At 34.2% G+C, this 25,460-nt stretch overlaps 1 protein-coding gene across 2 annotated transcripts in view; it reads right to left on the minus strand.

Annotated features, from left to right (window-relative positions):
* ERBB4 (erb-b2 receptor tyrosine kinase 4) overlaps positions 1-25,460 on the minus strand; it is a 1,149,217-nt gene that overhangs the window by 526,759 nt on the left and 596,998 nt on the right. For both annotated transcript variants that reach the window (XM_007187864.2, XM_007187863.2), the window contains exon 3: positions 1,429-1,615. In XM_007187864.2, coding sequence (XP_007187926.2) covers positions 1,429-1,615 — 187 coding nt within the window. The remainder of the gene's footprint in view (positions 1-1,428; positions 1,616-25,460) is intronic.

Raw genomic sequence — 25,460 nt, forward strand, 5'->3', positions numbered from 1 at the left:
AATTTGAAAATAAATTTATTCAATTTTTCTTTAATATAATCAGAGGAAAATCATGAAGAAAACACAATGCTTCCTAGGCAAGTTTTAACTAGATCATGTTATTTTTAGATTCCTAATTTCAATCATTCAATTTTTCTCTATCTGTTCCATTTCCAAAAATCTTCCTCCTATCATTATTTCCATGCAAGTAGCAATTTAGTCAAATATCCTGCTCTTCAGTAAGAAGACTATCTTTGAAAGAAAAAAAGGTAAAAATGTTGATGAAGGAATCTATAAATTCTGAGCAATTTGCATTTACCATTATGTCATCAATTCTATAGCAATCATGTTCAAAATAAATAACATAATCAACACTCCTTCCTTCATCCAAAATATCCCAATTTTAGCTCATGTCTGGGTAACTATGAAGCTACTTCTAACTTAAAATTATATATTTTATGTCCACTGTAAATAAAAGAAGCATATAATTTTAATAACCTGACAATATTAATCTTATGTGTTTCTTAATATTTTAAGGCAATACTTATAAAACATTTCAGATTCCAATATCAAGAAACATCACCACTGTGTGGACTCAAACACACACAAAGTCAATAGATATTTTGATGCAAAATATATAGATCATATTAATTTAGATTAAATTAATAGTTCAAACTCCTTTCTCCCACTGTGATATAATTACTAATTCGTGCATTTTGGTTACAGGCACATATGGCAAAATTCACAATTAGAATCCCTGTACCAAAACTCTGAACTATATGAATTGAAAAGATATCAATGGGATTGCAAAGACCAGCTTACAAAACAAATTCCTGCAAAGTGTTTTTTGTAGCAAGATGATAATTTAAGTTGTTAGGAATTACCTATTTCCAATCTTAGGGGGAAAAAATCACTGATGATATTAAAGCATTCTGAGAAAAAATTACTAATGGCATTTAGTGAGTTATTCAATAAAAGAAATCAAAACTGGATTAATACATTAGATATGTTTTTCAAAAATAAGGGATTATATACAAGAAGCTAGATTAGTGGAACTAGATATAATGGTTTGTGTATTTACTGAGCTGTAACGAAAGTGAGAGTTAGGGTATTATTGCAGAGATTTGATGATATGGTCCACTGTTCACCTAAGACCACCAAACATAGCATTCTTAAACCTGCTTCATATCTCAGTTTTCAGTCACTGAGCATTTCCTTCGAGCGTACTTCTGTTCAGCTGCGATACAGTCAGACTGCATTTACAATATCTGTACATAAAACAAGGGCATCGCAGGGCATCGTTTCTCATAAAATGAATAAATAGTATATATTTCAATGCTTTATAATGTTCCTCAATGTAATACACACTGGAGAAACCATACACCCATATGTGTGTATCTATTATATTGATAATAAGAGTACATTGGCTATTTTATATATTTTCCTTACCAGTCAAGTTCTTCAATCCAAGTTCTTGAAGTCCAAAGTTTCCATCTTTTCTGTAGTTTAAAAATATTGCCAAGGCATATCGATCTTCATAAAGTTTTGTCCCACGAATAATGCGTAAATTCTCCAGAGGCAGATAGCGAAACTGATTAAGAGCCACCAACACGTAGCCTGTGACTTCTCTTATAGACTGAAAAGACACAAACAATTGCCTGTGTTAAATAACTAAAAACTGTTTGTCAGTATGTTTATGTAGTCATTTAGATAAAAATGAGTTATTTAATTCTAATTTTCAGCTTTTAATTGAATACACTAATTTCCACATTATACTATAAATAATTGCCTTGACACACAAGATCACAAGGGTTAGAATCTCATTTGAAGAATTAGTTGTATTTTTTTAAAAGTCATGAATGTGCTTATAGTAAAAAGAATGAATTTTATTGTATGAAGCATTCTTCATATCTGAGATCTGAATATAATGAAAGGAATAAAGATGTCATTCTTCGACAGACTAAAATGAGGTAAGAACACATAACCATCAATCAAACTTTATATTTAAAAAAAAACAAATTGGTAAGCTTATCACAAATAAAACAAAGATGCATTAGTTTGTAGACTGTAGACTGTGGGACAGATTTCAAGCTGCTATATTAGTGTTTAAATCTATAGTTATCAAAGAACAATTGCCTTATACATCTCTGGCGAATATATGCATATATATATATATAAATATGCATTAGATACTGATTATGGTTTCTAATTTGATTACAACCACAATTTTTATTTTGACTGTTTATTGTTTAAATGTAGTTGTCTATAATATAAGTTAATTACTTAAAGGTTTGTGAGACATTTTAAAGCAAAAAAAAGTCACAAAAAAGGCTTTAGGCTTCATCTAAAGCTATAGTTTTTAGTAAAATGCAAATAATGACAGTAATGGATATACATCTTATTCTTTTAATTAATCATAATTCAAAGGTGCTCAAATATTTGATATTATTTAATGTTAATTTCATGCTATTTTAGATCTCTTAATTTCAGATGTCCCAATGCTCAGTCCTTGGTCCTCTCTTCTATCTACTCTTCCCCCCTTGTCTTACCCAATTTTAAGGTTGATGATCTCCAAACTTTTACCTCCAAACTCTCTCTTAAACTCCAGACTCACAACCAAGCCTACTCTGCATCTTCACTTGGATGCCTCATAGGCTTCTCAGATACACCTTCCCAAGACTGAACATCTATCTTCCTTCCCCATCCTCCCAACAGTCTTGGTCATCTTAGTTGATGTCAATCCATCCTTCCTGTTATTCAGGCCAAAGTCTTGGGATCATTCTTGACTTCCCTTTCCCACACCAAATGCAATTCATCCCATTTGCTCTATCTTTAAAAGGATTAGCAATTCAACCACTTAGGGCATCCACTGGTATCCTCTGAGCCACCACCATTCTTCATCAAGATTATTGTAACGGTCTCCCTGTTTCTACTCTTGATCCCTTTTGGTGTATTCTCAGTTAAGGCTAGCCCTGATGTTTTTAAAACATAGATCAAATCATGACACTTCAATTCTTAAAACTGAAATGCCTCCCAAATCACTCAGAGTAATAGTCAAAGTTCTTCCAAGGAGGAGTCAAAACCTGTATCTGTGTTGTCCAGTAGAGCAACCACTAATCATATGTGGCTATTGAACAACTGAAATGTAGCTAGTATGAACTGAGATGTGTTGTCACTGTAAAATACACTCTGGATTTCAAAGATTGCATGTTGAAATGAAAACATTTTAGATAAACTGATTTTTACTAGATGCATTACTAAAGTTGATTTTTACCTGTTTCTTTGTACCTTTTTTGTGGTTACATGAAAATTTTTAATTACATTTTTATGGCTCTCATTGTATTTCTACTGGACGGTGCTACACTGTATGATCTGATCATCATTCTTTTTCTGACTTCTCTTTTTAACTCTACACTTTGCTCACTCTTTCCAGATTTGCTGGTCTCTTTGTTGTTCTTTCAACATGCTGAGCATGGTCCTACCTCGAGGTGCTCACTGTACTTTTAAGGGCTTGAGCTTCTCTCCCTCTTGTTATCTTCTTGGCTGATTTCCTCACTGCCTTCAAGTTTTTGCTCAAATCTACCTTCTCAGTTGAGGCCAAGCCTGACCGATCTATTTAACATGGCAACCCTCCCATCTTTCCTTCCTCTAATTTTTATTGTTTCTACAGTACTTCTCACACTCTAACATACTATATAGTTTATATATTTACTACATTTAGTATTTATAGTCTTTTTCTCTATTTCCCAGAATACAAGCACTATAAGGGCAAACATTTTAATTTGTTCACTCATGTTTCCCAGGGGACCAGAACAGTGCTAGTACTTAGTAAGAAACCAACAACTGTTTGCTGAACACTCTGGCTCTTCTCTGGCCATACCTTCACCACTAGGTAGTCTACGGAGTACAGAGGAGTACCCACCCGCAGCCTGCAATGCCCTCTTCTAGACAGATCATGCTCCAAACCCCTGTGAACCCAGAATTCCATTCCTCAAAAGCCACACACCCCCCACCCCGAGTACAGGGCCTGTAATATCATCTTTCCCAGTTCTGTTCTGTCCCCCAGACCACAGACTGTGCCACCAATTTGCATACAGTTAAGAAAGATGGGTGGTCCAGGTGCAGATGTTTAAGGGGAGAGTGTATGGATCCTGGATGTGTGGACTAGAGTGTCCATTCACTTGTGTGCAAGACCTCTCACAAAACTGGATAGAACTAGGTGAAGGAGGGGCTGCAAGCTGGAGGCCATCTCTCTCTATGCCACCATATTCCTGAGGAGTCCAAAAATACTAACATTTCACTTGGATTTCCAGGTTGTTATAAAGATTTATCCATCAAAATAGGAGGATAGAACTTATTTTATTGAATAACATTTGCTTGATTTATAATAAATAATAAGCCCCACAATATGTAGGCCTCCATGTATACTCTTGTCCCAGGTCCACAATTCTTAAGGATAAATGTGCTACCACTCATCATCGTGATGAGTAGAATGCTAATAGAGCAAAGGTGGCAACAAAGAGGCAAGGGACACATGAAACTACTCATGTCTGGCATCGAATTGGGAACTCTATGGCACAACGAGAATTCTTGAGACACTGAGCATTTTGGATTGAAGAGATGAATGCTCTGGGGAATGGGAAGAGGGGTTAAAGATCAGCAGTGGCATGCATTGTTTGCATGCTACAATTTGTTTTAAAATCACACTTGCCTGGAATAGTGGAGCCCTAGAGCCCTACAAGTTCTCCTTCAACCACTGTTCCAATGATTGAGCTGTTATCCCTTTGAGTTCTTAAAAGAGAGATCATAAACACTTTCTAACATCATTTGGTCTAAAAAGTAAAATTATTTCATTCATTATAAAAATAATTTATTTTTTGGCTTGTATATAATTATTATCAGCTGCTCTAGGTTACAATAATAGCACTATAATAAATGTTGGGGCAGAGAATATATTATCAATACTTTGTCTAAAACATATTATACTATCCATCATTCTTCCTAACAAACTCACCATTAGCTCTAACTTCACCTAAGAAGTGGATCTTTTTAACAAAAACTGTAAAAATCTATTGGCTTATCTTAGGATAGAAGGTCACATTGATGGGATTATCAGAGAAAACACAGGTGAAGCACACTCAGGAAAATGAAGAGGTTTATGAGCAAAGACAATGTCAGTAGGCAATTCTGCAGTGTTTATTAGAGGGATAAATTCTTTTTAGCTATTAATTGATAAAGATGCACTATTTGGCATGGCTTTTGGACCACACATTAGCAGAGGCTACAAATAACCTGCAAATAATGAAGCCTTTAGTATAAAAAGTGTTATGGATATAAGCCAAGAACAATGGTGAAAATATAGAGAAAAATCAACTAATCATAGAAGAGGATGCTCCAAGTGCCCTTAGCTACATGAGAAAGTAAAATATAACTAAGAACATCTTTGTTTTCACATAGTATTTAATGTATAAATATTTGAATTAATTGCATTGTAAAATGTATGTACTCCTCATTCCAGAGTGTGCATTAAAGTATTCTTAGAAACATTTTTGTTATCTTCATAAAAGGTCAGTTTAATAGCAACAGCTACTCCCTTGTCCAGATTCTGGGACTGGAGGGATTTACTGTTTTAATTGAGATTCTTGTGTCTAAAATGAGTCTCTTTCATTATCCATTCTGCTTATTTATTACCCTCTGGTCTTGCAAAATAATTCATGCAACTTAACCATTAGCTTAACAAATAATCCTTTTGCAGTGGGAACTCTGGGCATCATGATGTGTTAATGCTGAGAAAGCATATGTTCAAACCATTTTGAACAAAGCCGCCCATGAGTAGGTGATATGTAATTCATTCATGATGAATTATTTGCTACTAATGATGGTGAAGATCCTATTCACTCATCCCACATACCACTAACTCCTACACAGCAAATAATGTAAATATTAAGAGGAAAAAGATTATAGCAAATCCCTCAACCCAAGATTTATATCTGGAAGGGCTCATGGAATCAAAGAATTTTTAAAGAATTATGGGAGTTGAATATAAAATTCTTATATTTAAAAGCCACAAATATGCCTTGACTTTGTCCTCCTAAGTTTTCTGTTTTCTGGAATTCAGAGCCACATTCTTGTAGGTACTCTTAAAACCTTTCTGGGAACAAATATCTTGAAACATCTCAATGGGAAACTCCACTGCAGATAACATGAGCTACCAGGCATACTGATTGCAAATAAAATTACAGGAAGCAACTTGGTAATGGCAGGATTGCTTAATAATGAAAAAGGGTCAGTAACATGCTTATGAGTTAATATCGGCAGGTCACTAAGAAATCTGGGTAAAAAGTCAAGAGATACCTAACGGTCAATTAAGCTTACAATGTCTGATAAGGTCACATAATCATGTTAGTTATCCATTGTTCCTTTCTTTTCAGCCATTAGAAAGAATGTGAGCAGCACAAGACTTTTAAATGTCTCAAAAATTTTTATAAAAATAAAAACAAGTTTTAAGCATATGGACTTATCTGTGGAAAGTATAATGGTAAGAAATGTGGGCTCAACTGCCAGGCAAAGCCAGGCTATGCTTTCTAACTCTGTGGTCTTGATCAAGATGTTTATCCTCTCTGAGCCTCAGTTTCTTCATCTTTAAAAAATAAATAGCAATACCTCTCTTGTAAAGGTGTTATAAGGATTAGAAGATATAAGACAAATGTCTGTAAGAGTTCAGCAACTACTAGCTATTACAAACGCTGTTATCTCTATTAATAGCCAAAGCAGATGAACTATCTGTGGACAATCGGAGTTGAAGACAAAAATATTTATAACATAAGAACCATTGCTTTTAACCTCTTTGTTGTGTGACCTTCAGTATGTTTATATTTTGACTCTTCAACTTGCAATTTATTCCTAAATTATCGAATTGGTTCCTTATATTGTTTCTGTGTATGTTATAGCCCTTAGTACAGACCCTGGCACTGAAAAGAGATTCAATAATGACTGTTGAATTAAAAAGGAGAATGCAATGCTTAAGGTCTTTTTAGATATTGTTTTCCATTGAAAATGATTTTATGAACGTTCTGATAATAACAAAACGTTCTTTGAACAACACAATCATGACTTGTGTCCAAGGACCACAGTGGTAAGTAGAAATCATCAGAATGCACCAGAAAAGAGAAAACCCTGGCTCTGGTTCTGGTTCAGTATGGTTAGTCCCAGGAAACTGCCTATTTTGTCAAATGAAGACTGAATACCCACCTACAGACATATCTCTCCTTGTGGTGCAAGCTGCTGCTGACTAAAACTGATTGATTTCCATTGTCAATGTATGCTTCCACAGCTACTTTGTTCAAGGAGTGAATACCATTGACAATCATTAAACTTTTAAATGCTTCAAAACTCTTCTAATCCAAGGGACAATTTGTTGTCCATGGCATTTGATGATGGAAATCAAAAGAAATGGGAAAACGAAAGAAATCTGACCAACTTCTCATACCATATTAGCAATAAACTTAGAAAAAAATGCATGGTTTGTTCTGAAGGACAGAAATTCATAACCATTTTTCCCACATAATATTTTAAGAAAAAAATGTTAAATCTGCAGTTATAAACTTCCCAGTATTTTCAGTGGGTGCCATTCAGCTAAAGATTAGAAGAGACTGTACTGCTGCACTGGGCTTTCCATTTACCTTCAGATCATTCCAGAAAAATCAGTCTTTATTATTTCTAAATCTCTACTGCATTTCACAACTCTTATAACCACTGTTCATTTTTTTTGTATTTGAAACAATTCTCTTATTCTTTAATTACAGTTGATTTTCTCTAATTTTGTACTTAGTGGGAATAGCGAATAGTTCCTTAAATGTTCCTTCATGTACCTTAAGATTCAACTGATTGCAATACCTCACAATTTCTGAATATTTAATCAGTGTTTAGGGACAATTTTACACATATTAAAATCAACAATACATTCTTGGCTAAATGTGTAAAACACTGTTTTCTAGATTTATTCCTATTCAAATTATACATCAATTCCTTGTTATTTTTCTTTAATATAGGCACCTTTGAAAATATACCTATTTACTTTTGTCGAGACTTTCTGTAGCAAGTCAAAATAGTTCTGAATTCCTAACTTCTACTCCAGTGCCTTATGCACTCATACCCAATTAGGTATTATCCACAAGTAATACTAACATATTCCATTAGTCAAGATATCCACAAATATAATAGTGATTACTTATGATCAGTAGACTTGAATTAAATAAATCTGTAGTATCACAGAGAATAGTGGGGAGCAGAGAACTATGGGAGTGGGGGATTGGGAGAAAAACCCCCTCTGCTCATAATGACTGCAGAATTTATGTGTTCTCTGACGGTGACAAATGTAGTAACAAATTGTAGCCTCTCTGACAGTAAGGCTTTCCATTAAGTTTCCCTAGGCAATTAATTTCTGTCTCTGCCCTAACAGCAAGTCTGGGAATTTCTAAAGCAGAGAATATTCTTAACTATGATAAGATATTAAGAAATTTACCACAAAAAAATTAGTAAGCATATAGCAACCATTACATATTCCTGTTGCATAGAGATAGAAATTGACTGTCAAATATCTAACTCACATGTGAAACCTCCAAACATTATAGTGTATTTGGCTTTAGAATCTTGCTTTCAGTTTTCCCACTTTCCTTAAAAATCCAATGATTAGACCATACTGGCAAGCAGGAGCTCAAAGTCTGATCTAATTAGATTTGGGAAAATAGAGTAATGCAAAATGTCAGGTACCTGACTGTGGTAGATTTAAATTCATGCCCATTTTACACAGCATGAAATAACACTCAAGGGACAGAGAATCTAATCCAGTTCTTCCCAGCAAAACTGCAATCTCTCAGCTATTACCAGCCAGTCTCTTATGTGCTAGTACTGCTACAACCCCTACTCTCTAAGAAATCTACAGGCTATTCATTCATCACTGGCCACCTAGCCAGCTTTCAAGTCATGACTTCCTTGCAGTGAATGCCATAGTTTCCATTGAAAAGAGAACTACTTATCTCACCTCTCTCAAAGTAATCATCTTTTTTCTTTGTCCTCTATATCTTTCTTAGCTGGCCAGAGGGTTCTTAATAGTCCCCCTTCAGATCTACATTCCCAATTGGTCCTTCATCTCCTGACCTTATCTCTGCTATACTGCCATATCATAGACATTTTACACTAGAATTAGATTGTACAAATTAAATCGGGAGCTTTTGTAAATCCATTTACATAATCACACACAAATCTCAATTTTGTGTCTATATTTCAAAAAGAAAATCTGTACTGTTAAAATTTCCATCATCTGCAATTTAAAAATATTTTTTCCTATGTGTTTATACAGGTTGGATTATATTTTTAAACCTCAATTCCAAATTGACATTTTAATAGTCTTTTATAATTATCTAAAATATAGTATTGAGATTCAGTGTTTCTGGATCAAGATGGTGAAGTAGGAAAATCCTGAGTTCACCTCCCTCCATGGACACATCAAAGCTACAACTATATACACAACAATTATCCCTCAAAAAACCTGAAGGCTAGCAGAACAGGTTTTCTACAACTAAAGATATAAAGAAAAGGACACACACTAAGATGGGTAGGAGGGGCAGAGATGCGGTCTGATTAGAACTCTCACTGTTGGTGTGGCCATGCACAAGTAGTGGGATATCACAACCATGAAGGTCCGCCTGAGGAGCAAGGAGGCTGAGCCCATAAGGCTCCCCAGGCTGTGGAGCCTGCACTGGGAAGACTCCACAACATCTGGCTTTAAAAACAAGCAGAGCTTACATCTGAAAGAGCAGGAGGGCTGTGGGAAACTGAGACTCTACTCTTGAAGGGATTGCACATACACACCATGGCAAACTAAAACCAAAATCCTACAACAGATACACAAAAAATAAATTAAAAGAAATGCAAATACAGTACTAATGAGAGTCCACAAATCACAAAGGAATAGGACAAGAGAAGAAGAAAGGAACAGAGAAGAACTATTAAAACAATCAGAAAACAATTAACAAAATGGCATTAAGTATACTTATCAATAATTATGTTAAGTATAAATAGACTAAATGCCCCAATCAAAAGACATAGGGTGGCTGAATGAAGAAAAGAACAAAACTAACAAACAACCCCCCCAAACAAAAAAAACAGTACCCATATATGTGCTGCCTATACAAAACTCACTTCAGATCTAAATATACATACACACAGACTAAAAGTGAAAGGATGGAAAAAAGATATCCCATGCAAAGGAAAACAGAAATAAACCTAGAATAACAATGTTTAAATTAGACAAAATACAACTTAAAACAAAGACTGTAACAAGAGACAAAGAAAGGCATTACAAAATGATAAAAGGCTCAATCTAACAAGAGGTATAACACTTGTAAATACTTATGCACCCAACACAGGAGCACCTAAATACATAAACAAATATTAACAGACATAAAGAGAGATATTGGTAGTAATAAAATAATAGTAGGGCTGACCTACATCAATGGATAAATTATCCAGACAGAAAATCAGTAAGGAAACATTGGTCTTAATTGACACATTAGATCATATAGACTTAATAGGTATATATAGAACATTCCACCCCATAACAGAAGAATAAACATTACTTTCAACTGAACATGAAACATTCTCCAGGATAGATCACATGTTAGGCAACTAAGCAACCCTCTTTAAATTTAAGATTGAAATAATATCAAGCATCTTTTCCAACCACAACAGTATGGAACTAGAAAGCAATTACAAGATAAAATAATGGAAAAAAACACAAACACATGAAGGCTACACAACATACTACTAAACAACCGTGGGACAATGAAGGCATCAAAGAGGAAATTTTAAAAAATACGTTGAGACAAATGAAAATGAAAACACAACATTCCAATATTTATGGAACACAACAAAAGCAGTTCTAAGAGGAATAGCCAAAGCAATCTTGAGAATAAAGAACAAAGCTGAAGGTATCATGGTCCCTGACTTCAGACTATACTACAAATCTACAGTCATTAAAACAATATTGTCCTGGCACAAAAACAGACATATAGATCAATGGTACAGACTAGAGAGCCCAGAAATAAACCCATACATCTATGGTAAATTAATTTACGACAAAGGAGGCAAGAATATAAAATGGAAAAAAGACAGTCTCTTCAGTAAGTGGTGGTTGTAAAACTGAACTACATTTAAAAGAATGAAATTAGATAATTTTCTCACACCATATACAAAAACGAACTCAAAATGGATTAAAGACCTAAATATAAGACCGGAAACCATAAAACTCCTAGAGGAAATCATAGGCAGAATATAAATCTCTGACATAAATAATAGCAATAATTTTTTGGGTCTCCTAAGGCAAAGTAAACCAAAGCAAAAATAAACAAATGGGACCTAATTAAACTTAAAATCTTTTGCAAATAAAAGGACACCATAAACAAAACAAAAAGACAACGTAGGTTGAATGGGAGAAAATATTTGCAAATGGTATCATCGATAAGAGGTTAATATCCAAAATATTTAATCAGCTCATACAACTCAATATCTAAAAAACAAACAGCTCAATTAAAATAAAACAATATGGTAGAAGACCTGAACAGACATTTTTCCAAAGAAGAGATACAAATGGCCAATACGCACATGAAAAATATGTTCAACATTGCTAATCATCAGAGAAATGCAAATCAAAACGACAGTGAGATATCATCTCACACCTGTCAGAATGACTCTAATCAAAAAGTCTACAAATAACAAATGCTGGCAGGATGTGGAGAAAAGGGAACCCTTGAACACTGTTGGGAGGTATGCAAATTGGTACAGCTGCTATGGAAAACAATATGGAGGTTCCTCAAAAAAGTAAAAATAGAATTACCATAAGATCAAGCAGTTCCACTCCCGGGTATATACCTGAAGAAAACACAAACACTAATTTGAAAAGATACAGGCACCCCAACGTTCATAGCAGGACTATTTACAATAGCCAAGATATGGAAGCAACCTAAGTGTCCATCAACAGATGAATGGATAAAGAACATGTGGTATATATGGAATATTACTCATTCATAAAAAAGAATAAAAGTTGCTATTTGCAACAACATGGATGGACCTAGAGGGTATTGTGCTAAATGAAATACATCAGACAGAGTAAAACAAATACTGTATGTTATCAGTTATACATAGAATCTAAAAAAAAACAAATGAATGAATATAACAAAACAGAAGCAGACTCACAGATTTAGAGAACAAACTAGCGGTTACCAGTGGGGAGTGGGAAAGGGGGAGGGGAAAGATAGGAATAGGGGATTAAGAGGCACAAGCTGCTATGTATAAAATAAATGTTACAATAATACAGCACAGGGAATATAGCCAATATTTTATAATAACTTTAAATGGAGTATAATCTATTAAAAATATTGAGTCGCTATGTTGTACACATGAAACTAATATTAGTAAATTAACTATACTTCAATTAAAAAAATACTGTTTGTCAGCACTTTCATACATCTGAGACTACACATGAATCAAAGTACTGTAATATTTATTTATATTGTGTGTGTGATGTGTATGTCCCTCCATAGAGAACCAAACTGGTTAGGGCAATGCAGCCCAATCTTTAAATCTGACAGATTTTAGTTTGACTCTTGTCCCCATTAATTATTGACCTTGCACAAGTTAGTTAATCTTAATTTCTCTTCTGAAATACAGGACAAATTTCTGCTAAATGCTTAAAAGTTGAAGATCTTCAAAAGATGATCAATGTCCTCATCATATTATTGTTAGTTCAATTATACAAAAGTTACAAATATTTTGTGTAGTTTAGGAATGTGCACAAATAATATGCAAGCAAATATACGTCTGATATTAAAGTTGATTAATTAAACAATTGGTGCTACACAGTGCATAAAGCTGTGGGCTCCAGTCAGACAGCCTGTTACGGTCTGAATTAAGACCCCTCAAATCTATATGTTGAAGACCTAACTCCCGGTATATTAGAATGTGATCGTATTTGGAGTATGGTCTTTAAAAAGGTAATTAAATTAAAGTGAGGTCATTAGGGTGGCCCTAATCCAATCACTGGTATCCTTATATGAATAGAAATTTAGGACACAGACACACATGTAGGTAAGAATATGGGAAAAGACATAAAGAGAAGACAGTCATCTATAAGCCAAGGAGAAAACCAGAAAAAAACAGCCCGGCTGGCAACTTGATCACAGATTTCTAGCCCCCAGAACAGTGGAAAAAAAAATTTCTGTTTAAGCCACCGTCTGTGGTACTTTGTTATGGCAGCTCTAGCAAAGTAACACACTGCTTAAATTCACATTCTAGCATTTAGCAGTGTTATACTGTGTAAATTATTTATCCTTCTGTGCCTCATTTTCTTTATCTGTAAACTAGTGATATTAAGTTCCCAAATTCCCAGATTATTTTGAGAAGTAAATCCCTGTAAATTGCTTAAGAAAAGGCCTGGCTTATTGTAGGCTCTCAGTATTAGCTGCCATTGTTTCTTCTGAATACAGAATCTTTTGTCTTCTTTAACATGCTGCCTCTGTTGCACAGCATATATTAAACTCTGCTCCTCTATTTCTAAAGGAATAACTATGTATTACCAAAGTTTAGATGAGAGAAATGCTTGATACCATTTCAATCTACAATTGAGTTACAATACAGTTTTACTTATGAGGTTTTTTTTAAATGTGATTTTTCCCCTCTCAAAATGTAAAGGAGGAATATGGGCCTTCATGAAATGACATGAAAATAGTTGGCTCTCTCGAAAAGCATCTGGGAAATGGCCTTTGAGAATTCAGAAGTTAAAGGTGACTGCTTTTGTGACTGGTCTGTTGTTATTTTTAAATGAAAAGGGTGAGCAATTCCAGAAATAGTAGAGCCAAAGTATCAGGCTTGAATTTGACAAGACTGCCAATATACACTTTAATAACTGTGTAAATATTTGCCTGTAAAAACAGAAAACAAAAAGCTTAACTTATAAAGAACAAATACTTGCTTGAGTTATCTCTTCCAATGACAACAAGGTCTTATGTTACTTACAATGTTCTTAATATTCACTTCAAACAAACATAGCAGGTATTCTATAGATATCTGTAGGTACAGTAAGGACTACAGACATGATATGAACTGAGATCAGGGGTCTTGAGACTAGGTACTAAAATGCTTTTCTTATTTAGTATCCTTTTGCAAGTCAAAACTTTCTAAGTGGGTATTAACTATTCCTGATAATTATATTAATTCATATTTATTCAGTGTTTTCTGTATGTGAAACATTTTTATAGGACTTATACCATTTCCTGGTCACATCAACTCTTTAAGTACTATTATCTCCATTTTACAGATGAAGAAACTAGAGTTAAATAATATGCCCAAAGGAACATAGACAAAAAAAGTGAATAAGGAAATATTAAAAACAACAACAAAGATTTGTCTTATTCCAGAGCTCCAAAATCCCAGTCATTTTAGATATAGCCTTCAAAAAAGAAATACACCTTCTTTTCAAATTTTTTGGAGCAATTTCAGATTCTGGGTCTGGAGCAAGAACTTTATAAGATGACTTGAAACATCGCATTATACCAGGTAGTGAGGATGTTATCACAAATTACTATGACCAGGTCAAAAGGGTTTAAGAACCAATTGAAAGAGATCCTTCCCAGCTACTGACTGGGGAATTTGAATTCCAAAAATGATAATAATAATAGCAAATGATTGAGTTCCATGAAACACGTTTAAATCTATGAGATCATAATAATATTAAATTAAATTAATTAGTCACCTTTGGACAGTAATATATGAGTTGTAACACTGGGTAACCAAATACTAGATTTAAGGCATGTATTTATAAAGTATTGCAACTAATGAATAAGAAAAAAGTCAAAATGAGTTAATAATCAGTATTGGTTTATTAACTGTAACAAATATACCATACTAATATAAGATGTTAACAATAGTGGAAACTGAGTGAAATCTATATGGAAACTCTCTGTACTTTCTTTACAACTTACCTACGCATCTAAAACTTCTAAAAATAAAATTTATTTTAAAAATTAGAGCACTATCGCTCTGATTTTTTTTGGGAGGTGGTGGGAATTAATGGTTCTAGGTATTTAACATCAGTGGCTGGTCACTGCAAATGATATCACAGTAATAGAGAAAATTAATAGGAGGCAATTCTGCATGGTTCTTCTGCATGGTTTATATCAGCTTTTGTTCCAGACTACCTTTTCAAGGACGTGTGTAACAAACAGCAATGGAATATAATGATAGTTTTCCCCTCCAGGGCAGAGGGCAAATTTGTTAGCAGCCCTCTTTTTTATTTTTTAATTGGGGTATAGTTGCTTTACAATGTTGTGTTAGTTTCTGCTGTACAATGAAGTGAATCAATTATATGTATACATATATCCGCCCTCCCTCTTGGATCTCCCTCCCTCCCCCACCCCCATCCCACCCATCTACGTCACCACACAGCACTGAGCTGAGCTCCCTGTGTTATACAGCAGGTTCCCACTAGCTATCTATTTTACACGTGGTAGTGTATATAGATTGAAATTTCCTATGCTCAGAGTTCCTCCACTGTGACACAAATCCATTTTGTGTACAATATCTACCTGTGCCCACTTCCCAATCACACCTATGGGAACTGCCCCAGGAGAGAGGGGAAACAATGTAAACAAGAACTGATGCTGACTGCTGTGCCACAGAGTCTCCAAGTCCTTTGCCAACACAAGTGCCAGGCTAAATCGTTCGCTTGCAAGCAGGTTAAAACCTCAAAACCCTTGACAGTTCTCATAACAACCAGTCATTCTGTGCCTCTAGCTGAATACACCACCACCTATGGTTTCACCAAAGGCATTGAACATGAATGTGATGAAGTCTCTGGATCCAGCTGCTGATTTGGAGGAACTAGAGAGGGCAGAAGAACACGTTGAACTCTATCATGAATAAGCAATAAAAAAAACCCAGGTTCTAGAAAATTCTACAGAAAAAAATCATCCAGGCTTGAATGAATAAATTATAAGGGATGGGGAAGGGAAGAGGAACCTCTAATTAAAAGTCTTAAATTTAAAAAAAAATTACAAAATCAAACAATAATGTCTAGGGTTGCATACTTCGGTGATTATAAAGAAACGCAAGAAAGCAATTTTATAAAAGTAAGGATGGTGGTTACTTTAGGATGGTGGTTACTTTTGTAGAGAAATGGGTTTGAGACTGGGATGAGGCACATTGTTGAGTTCCTGGGGGTGGCTAGCAAAGTTCTATTTCTTGATGTAGACTGACAGTTACAAGGGTGTATGCCTTTATAAATTCCTGAAACTAGTTTTTGTTTTGTGAAGTTTTCAGTATTTGCATTGTATTTGTAACATAACGGTTATAAAAAGATGTTCTTTGATGGTGAACACAAGGAAGCACACAGAGGTGTCTCTTTATGTCTACAAATTTTACCACTTGATATCTGAAATTTAGGAATCAAGCAATTTCAGATTGCATGATATTCCTTGCTATCAAATCCTCTCTATTCAGACTCAGGAACTGAATATGTTAGTAAGGCACGGTTGTACAATCTAGGCAGAAAGAATAACATGTCTTATGGCAAAGTGCCTCGAGACAGTCTGGTGTGTTCACAGGTCTAAAAGTCCCAAGCTGAAAATGAGGCCAGGAGGACAGGAGATCCAATTGGAAAAAATGTAATGTAGGAATTCCAAATTTTATCTTCCAGGCAGTAGGGATTTAATGGCACTGTCTACAGGAATGAGGCTGTGATTTGTTTTGTAGAATTATCTGCCTGGTTTCAGTGTAAAAATGGGGTAGGATGATGAGAGGCTGGTAGAGAGAGAAAAGTAAGGAAATTCTTGCCAAGCAAGAGATGATGGTGGCAGTGAATACAGAATAGCTGGGGATGAGATTCCAGCCATCTTTCTGAGGTGGAATAACAAATACTTCAGTGACTTACTGGATATGGGGATTAAGGAAGAAAATAAAACAGGAAATGACTTCAGTTCTTTTTAGCTTGGGTGATTTAGTAGATGGAGCTATCATTAACTGGGTTAAAGAACAAATTTGTGAATATGTGAACGTTTGGTTTTCTGAAGCTAAATTAACATATTCTTCTTTGCAAATTCTTTTAAATGATATTATCATCTGCATATCTATTAAATCTGATATATTTTTCTGTTTGTTTTTTAACTTAAAAATAAATTATGCTAGCACCTGTGATTTAATATATATTTATGGTTGTCAGTTTTTATTATTCCTGTATAGATATAAAACAGTGATTCTCAAGCCTTTTGATCCTCGTGGGACATTTGGCAATGTCTGGAGACATTAATAGTGGTCACACTTGGAGTGGGCTGGCATTTTGCGGGGAGAGATCTGGGTTGCCAATAAATATCATATATGCACAGGACAACCCTTGTCCACTCCCAAAAAAGAATCTTCAGATCCAAACTGTCAATCGTACTAAGACTGAAAAACCTTGCTACAGATTTATTAATTTGGGGCAACTGTTTAATTTTATTGCTTGTAGGTTTTCTGAAAGTAGTGAAAATTAATAGTGTTCACTAGTGTACTGTTAACCTGATCCATAAAATGCATATACATTATGAAGAAAATTTACATGGATATTCTTATAATAATGTCTATCTTCTTAACCTAAAGTTATCTTTATACATACCTAAAAATACAAGCAGGTAGAAAAATAGATGTATAATAGCTATACAGATAGACTGACAGATGGCTGCATGGATGATGGATGGATGGATAAATAAATATCTATTCATATGGGTAAAGTATACAAAAATAAATGTTTTTCTTTTTCTTTTTTCACTTCATAACCTAATTTATCAGTAGTAAAGCTTTCTATATTATTTTTTTTTCATTCACTGTTAAAAAAGCTTGCCTAATGCAACTCAGGGACATTAAGGCTAAGATGTTATATTTAGAAACAAATTTATAAACAAAATCACCTATTTTCTTAATAGACATAATTCTCCTTTCTCTCTGAGAAGGTATCTTTTGCTACAAAAATTATATTTTGTAGTCTCCAGGCTATACTCAGTACCCTCAGTTACTCAGTAACTAACTTAAATATAAAAAACAAACCAAAACACAGTAATGTCTTCTTGTTAGGAACACATGAAAAATGAACAGTCTCCTGCTAACTTCTTACATGTGTGGCAGACAAAATATTTATTATCATCTTTTTAGCTATTCTCTTTTATTTTATTCCCTTTAAGCCAGTAAATAAAGATATATGGTGTTTTTCTCTTCTGAGTTAACTTCATCACCTTCCGCTTAGGGAAAGATTTGTTAATCACACTAGGCTTGAGTAGTGGTGGCCAACACTGGATTACACTCGCAAGTGTGGCTACCTGGGCATGATATGCTCATTAACACTAGAGACGTCGATATCCTTTTCATCTCCTAGAGAATGAATGTGGATACTGACTCATTCCAATCACTGTCTTCTTTATCCATACACCAACATCATCACAGCACTAATATTTCATATGCACATTAGAACTTATAAAGCCCTTCAACATAAATATCACCTTGAACCTTCAGTCGGCAACCTCTGAAATAAATCACTAAATTTCAAAAGATATTTTTAGAATTATTTTAAACTCTAAAATGTGTTGAGGCTTTAACTTCATGAACTATAAGAATCTTAGAAAGGAACTGATATTAATAAAATTACGTCATAGGTGACATTTAACACTTTTAAATGACACCACTGGAAAACATTTCACCTCCCTTTCCTAAAACTTGCTCTTTTAATCCTACACTAATTTCCTAAAGCAGTCCCCAATCCTAATATCTGATGCAATCTCTACTAGCTGACACATGGATATAAAACTTATAAAATATTCATGCTAAGGTCTGTTTAGCTGACACAGTTACCTCAAATCCCTTGTAGGAAGTGTCAATGTAAAAAAAGATGGATAAAACAAATTAGGTCCTGGGGATTAAGTTTCTGCAGAAGGACATTTTCCTACTGCTCAAATTCACTTCTGCTGCTATTATTCACAACACTACAACTGCTACCATTACTACCACTCTTATAATTGATTACTTTTACAAGCACCTACTATATAACTGGCACTGTGCTTGATGCTTTTACATAGAATATCAATTTTAATTATTATTATCCCCGTCTTACCTTTCTTTTAAAGACATGTCTAGTTTGATGTGTTCAATTATACCACAATTCCACCACATAGACTGTCAGCTATACTGCACAAACACAAGGCCACTGCTGATTACCTAATTTTTATAATTAATTGTTCCTGCATTACCACAAAATAATTTATTGACACTGACATGCCATGAAAAGGGGAAAGACAATGGGGAGAGTGTATGAAAACATTTTGTGCATCAAGGGTTCTATTGCAAATATTGTTATGTGTTCTGACATTAGACCAATATTCTCAGTATTTTACCAAAAAAATCTGATAAAGATGTTATTATTCCTATAAAATTATATTAGTCCTATAAAAGTATATATCTCACTTGAAAAAGGAAAAAAATAGTTTAAATTGACAATAATTTTAATAACTCATAGATGTAAATGATCAATATAATCTGTATTGCCCTTAGTTTTTTTAAACTACCATAAAGATATGAGTATGTTATCTTCAAAAAATATTTGTCTGAAATAATCACATTTGAATAAATGCTCTGGTGTTAAAAGGCATTTTCTAAAGTAACAGCTCTACTTTTTTATTTTACTTCAGAGACTGAAGTAAAAATAAAACAGCTAAAATCAACCAAATTGTTATATACACGAGTTTTTATAAGTGATTAGGTAATTCAAAGCTGAAAATCAAAGACGATACTATTTTCAGAGAAGATTTAAAAAAAAACAGAATTGAGGTTATGAATAATTGAAGTAACATTGAAACTTGAAAGGAAAATCCCTCTCACAAAGTATAATATCATAAAATTTAAAAAGCTATTGGTTTTCATATGTGTCTATAAACTTAAAGTTATATAAATGCATTTACTTTTATTCATGTATAAAAAACATAAAGTCATGTTTAAGGAAGAAAGGGCAAAACATATTTCTCATCGCATTTTATAAATTATTTCAATAAAAAATATTTCAATATTTAATTTATTTTTAAACATTAAAATGGAAAAGATAAAACCACTCAATGACACAAGGCAGATGGGTTTCTTAAAATATTAGAAAATATATTTTACATAAGTGCTTAAATAACATTGGGTGTTTTTTTAAGTCTATTCCTTTCTAAGTATTGTATTAAAATTTTGAAAATGCTACTTGAAAAACCAATACCCTCTATTTCTTTCTAAGGGCATTAAAGCTTCAGAACACATTTTGCTCAATTTCATCTGAATTTTATCACACCATTATAGAAAAGACAGAGCAAATGAAGGCTCATAGAGATAAAATGAATTTTAAGGTCATTAGTATTGAAGTTTTGTATAATTTTGTTTGCCTCTCGAAACAAGGTCATGAGCTTTAGGTAGTATAATATGTAATTTTTTTTAACAGCAATCTCCTGTACAGTGCCTAGCATTATACTTTATATAATACGGTAATTATTCAATATTTATTTCACTGAGTTAAATGGGCTGAAGTTTCAATTTATAGCCCTCAACTTCTGACACTTAGGGTTCTAAAAGGACAAATGCATGAATGGTTTCTCTGAATGTATTTCAAATCTATAGAAAGACCATTGTTCAAAATCTCAACTTTGTTGAATGTGTTCAGAATAGACCATTCACTCATTTATTCCAAATTCCTTCATTCAGTAAGTATCTAATGAATGCTTGCCAAATGCCAGGTCTAGGCTTTGTTTGGGACTATCTAGATGAATCAAACCAAAAATCTTCTCCTTAAAAGCTTGGCATGTAACAGGGAACTGCAATAAGTACATAAGTAGCTGCACTTAATGTAGAAAGTGTTATGTAAATGTGATAGACAGTGATAAAGATAATGAATTCTGAGAATTTTGAGGTGACGTATATTAGCAAATTATGATATCATGCAGAGAAAAAAATCAAGTATTTCCATCTTCCAATCTTTTAATTATCATTTATAAACATGGCAGATAAAATGGAGAATTACCAAAGAAATAGCAACACCTTAAAAATTTATGAGCAAGGCTCTCGGATGATGGGATGATGGCCTAATTAGCTTTACTAAGAAACCAACAGAGAACAACACCCTATGAAAGGATCAAAAGTAGATTTCATTGATAAATATAGATAAAGGGAATATGTTCTGCAGATAAAAACCAGACAATGCATCACAGCAAAGAGTCAAGAGGACACCAAACTAGCATCATCTGAAATTCAGTTATATTTTTTCTCATGGAATTAGAATATTTTTATCTTGGTAGTTTATTCATTAGTTAAAATTTTGCAGGTTATCATTACAAATAGCATTTTGCATTTTATATCCTTGATTCGATAATACGTTACAGTTACTTGATCATCTGGAATACAAATACGCTTTTTTCCTTTTTCTAAATTTTTCTGTAGTGACCCTAACTACGTAAAACAAGCTAGAGTCTGATAAAGCATCAAACAATTTTTATTGTAACTGCATTTAGGCTAATTAGTGATCACATTAAACTATGGTAATTACACATTTAAAAATTCTTCTAGAGAAGCAAGAAAAACTACAATCCTGCAGCCTGTGGACCAAAAACCACAGTTACAGAAAGACAGAGAAGATGAAAAGGCAGAGGGCTATGTACCAGATGAAGAAACAAGAAAAAACCCCAGAAAAACAACTAAATGAAGTGGAGATAGGCAACCTTCCAGAAAAAGAATTCAGAATAATGATAGTGAAGATGATCCAGGACCTCGGAATAAGAATGGAGGCAAAGATTGAGAAGATGCAAGAAATGATTAACAAAGACCTAGAAGAATTAAAGAACAAACAAACAGAGATGACCAATACAATAACTGAAATGAAAACTACACTAGAAGGAATCAATAGCAGAATAACTGAGGCAGAAGAACGGATAAGTGACCTGGAAGACAGAATGGTGGAATTCACTGCTGCGGAACAGACTAAAGAAAAAAGAATGAAAAGAAATGAAGACAGCCTAAGAGACCTCTGGGACAACATTAAACGCAACAACATTCGCATTATAGGGGTCCCAGAAGGAGAAGAGAGAGAGAAAGGACCAGAGAAAATATTTGAAGAGATTATAGTCGAAAACTTCCCTAACATGGGAAAGGAAATAGCCACCCAAGTCCAGGAAGCGCAGAGAGTCCCATACAGAATAAACCCAAGGAGAAACACGCCGAGACACATAGTAATCAAAGTGGCAAAAATTAAAGACAAAGAAAAATTACTGAAAGCAGCAAGGGAAAAACGACAAATAACATACAAGGGAACCCCCATAAGGTTAACAGCTGATTTCTCAGCAGAAACTCTGCAAGCCAGAAGGGAGTGGCATGATATACTTAAAGTGATGAAAGGGAAGAACCTACAACCAAGATTACTCTACCCAGCAAGGATCTCATTTAGATTTGATGGAGAAATCAAAAGCTTTACAGACAAGCAAAAGCTAAGAGAATTCAGCACCACCAAACCAGCTCTACAACAAATGCTAAAGGAACTTCTCTAAGTGGGAAACACAAGAGAAGAAAAGGACCTACAAAAACAAACCCAAAACAATTAAGAAAATGGTCATAGGAACATACATATCGATAATTACCTTAAACGTGAATGGATTAAATGCCCCAACCAAAAGACATAGACTGGCTGAATGGATACAAAAACAAGACCCATATATATGCTGTCTACAAGAGACCCACTTCAGACCTAGGGACACATACAGACTGAAAGTGAGGGGATGGAAAAAGATATTCCATGCAAATGGAAATCAAAAGAAAGCTGGAGTAGCTATACTCATATCAGATAAAATAGACTTTAAAATAAAGAATGTTACAAGAGACAAGGAAGGACACTACATAAGGATCCAGGGATCAATCCAAGAAGAAGATATAACAATTATAAATATATATGCACCCAACATAGGAGCACCTCAATACATAAGGCAACTGCTAACAGCTATAAAAGAGGAAATCGACAGTAACACAATAATAGTGGGGGACTTTAACACCTCACTTACGCCAATGGACAGATCATCCAAAATGAAAATAAATAAGGAAACACAAGCTTTAAATGACACAATAGACCAGATAGATTTAATTGATATATATAGGACATTCCATCCCAAAACGGCAGATTACACGTTCTTCTCAAGTGCACACGGAACATTCTCCAGGATAGATCACATCTTGGGTCACAAATCAAGCCTCAGTAAATTTAAGAAAATTGAAATCATATCAAGCATCTTTTCTGACCACAACGCTATGAGATTAGAAATGAATTACAGGGGAAAAAACGTAAAAAAGACAAACACATGGAGGCTAAACAATACGTTACTAAATAACCAAGAGATCACTGAAGAAATCAAACAGGAAATAAAAAAATACCTAGAGACAAATGACAATGAAAACACGACGACCCAAAACCTATGGGATGCAGCAAAAGCGGTTCTAAGAGGGAAGTTTATAGCTATACAAGCCTACCTAAAGAAACAAGAAAAATCTCAAGTAAACAATCTAACCTTACACCTAAAGAAACTAGAGAAAGAAGAACAAACAAAACCCAAAGTTAGCAGAAGGAAAGAAATCATAAAGATCAGAGCAGAAATAAATGAAATAGAAACAAAGAAAACAATAGCAAAGATCAATAAAACTAAAAGTTGGTTCTTTGAGAAGATAAACAAAATTGATAAGCCATTAGCCAGACTCATCAAGAAAAAGAGGGAGAGGACTCAAATCAATAAAATCAGAAATGAAAAAGGAGAAGTTACAACAGACACCGCAGAAATACAAAACATCCTAAGAGACTACTACAAGCAACTTTATGCCAATAAAATGGACAACCTGGAAGAAATGGACAAATTCTTAGAAAGGTATAACCTTCCAAGACTGAATCAGGAAGAAACAGAAAATATCAACAGACCAATCACAAGTAATGAAATTGAAACTGTGATTAAAAATCTTCCAACAAACAAAAGTCCAGGACCAGATGGCTTCACAGGTGAATTCTATCAAACATTTAGAGAAGAGCTAACACCCATCCTTCTCAAACTCTTCCAAAAAATTGCAGAGGAAGGAACTCTCCCAAACTCATTCTATGAGGCCACCATCACCCTGATACCAAAACCAGACAAAGACACTACAAAAAAAGAAAATTACAGACCAATATCACTGATGAATATAGATGCAAAAATCCTCAACAAAATACTAGCAAACAGAATCCAACAACACATTAAAAGGATCATACACCACGATCAAGTGGGATTTATCCCAGGGATGCAAGGATTCTTCAATATACGCAAATCAATCAATGTGATACACCATATTAACAAATTGAAGAAGAAAAACCATATGATCATCTCAATAGATGCAGAAAAAGCTTTTGACAAAATTCAACACCCATTTCTGATAAAAACTCTCCAGAAAGTGGGCATAGAGGGAACCTACCTCAACATAATAAAGGCCATATATGACAAACCCACAGCAAACATCATTCTCAATGGTGAAAAACTGAAAGCATTTCCTCTAAGATCAGGAACGAGACAAGGATGTCCACTCTCACCACTATTATTCAACATAGTTCTGGAAGTCCTAGCCACGGCAATCAGAGAAGAAAAAGAAATAAAAGGAATACAAATTGGAAAAGAAGAAGTAAAACTGTCACTGTTTGCGGATGACATGATACTATACATAGAGAATCCTAAAACTGCCACCAGAAAACTGCTAGAGCTAATTAATGAATATGGTAAAGTTGCAGGTTACAAAATTAATGCACAGAAATCTCTTGCATTCCTATACACTAATGATGAAAAATCTGAAAGAGAAATTATGGAAACACTCCCATTTACCATTGCAACAAAAAGAATAAAATATCTAGGAATAAACCTACCTAGGGAGACAAAAGACCTGTATGCAGAAAACTATAAGACACTGATGAAAGAAATTAAAGATGATACCAACAGATGGAGAGATATACCATGTTCTTGGATTGGAAGAATCAACATTGTGAAAATGAGTATACTACCCAAAGCAATCTACAGATTCAATGCAATCCCTATCAAATTACCAATGGCATTTTTTAACGGAGCTAGAACAAATCATCTTAAAATTTGTATGGAGACACAAAAGACCCCGAATAGCCAAAGCAGTCTTGAGGCAAAAAAATGGAGCTGGAGGAATCAGACTCCCTGACTTCAGACTATACTACAAAGCTACAGTAATCAAGACAATATGGTACTGGCACAAAAACAGAAACATAGATCAATGGAACAAGATAGAAAGCCCAGAGATTAACCCACGCACCTATGGTCAACTAATCTATGACAAAGGAGGCAAAGATATACAATGGAGAAAAGACA

This window comes from Balaenoptera acutorostrata, chromosome 8, assembly GCF_949987535.1.
Source record: "Balaenoptera acutorostrata chromosome 8, mBalAcu1.1, whole genome shotgun sequence".
Classification (NCBI taxonomy): domain Eukaryota; kingdom Metazoa; phylum Chordata; class Mammalia; order Artiodactyla; family Balaenopteridae; genus Balaenoptera; species Balaenoptera acutorostrata.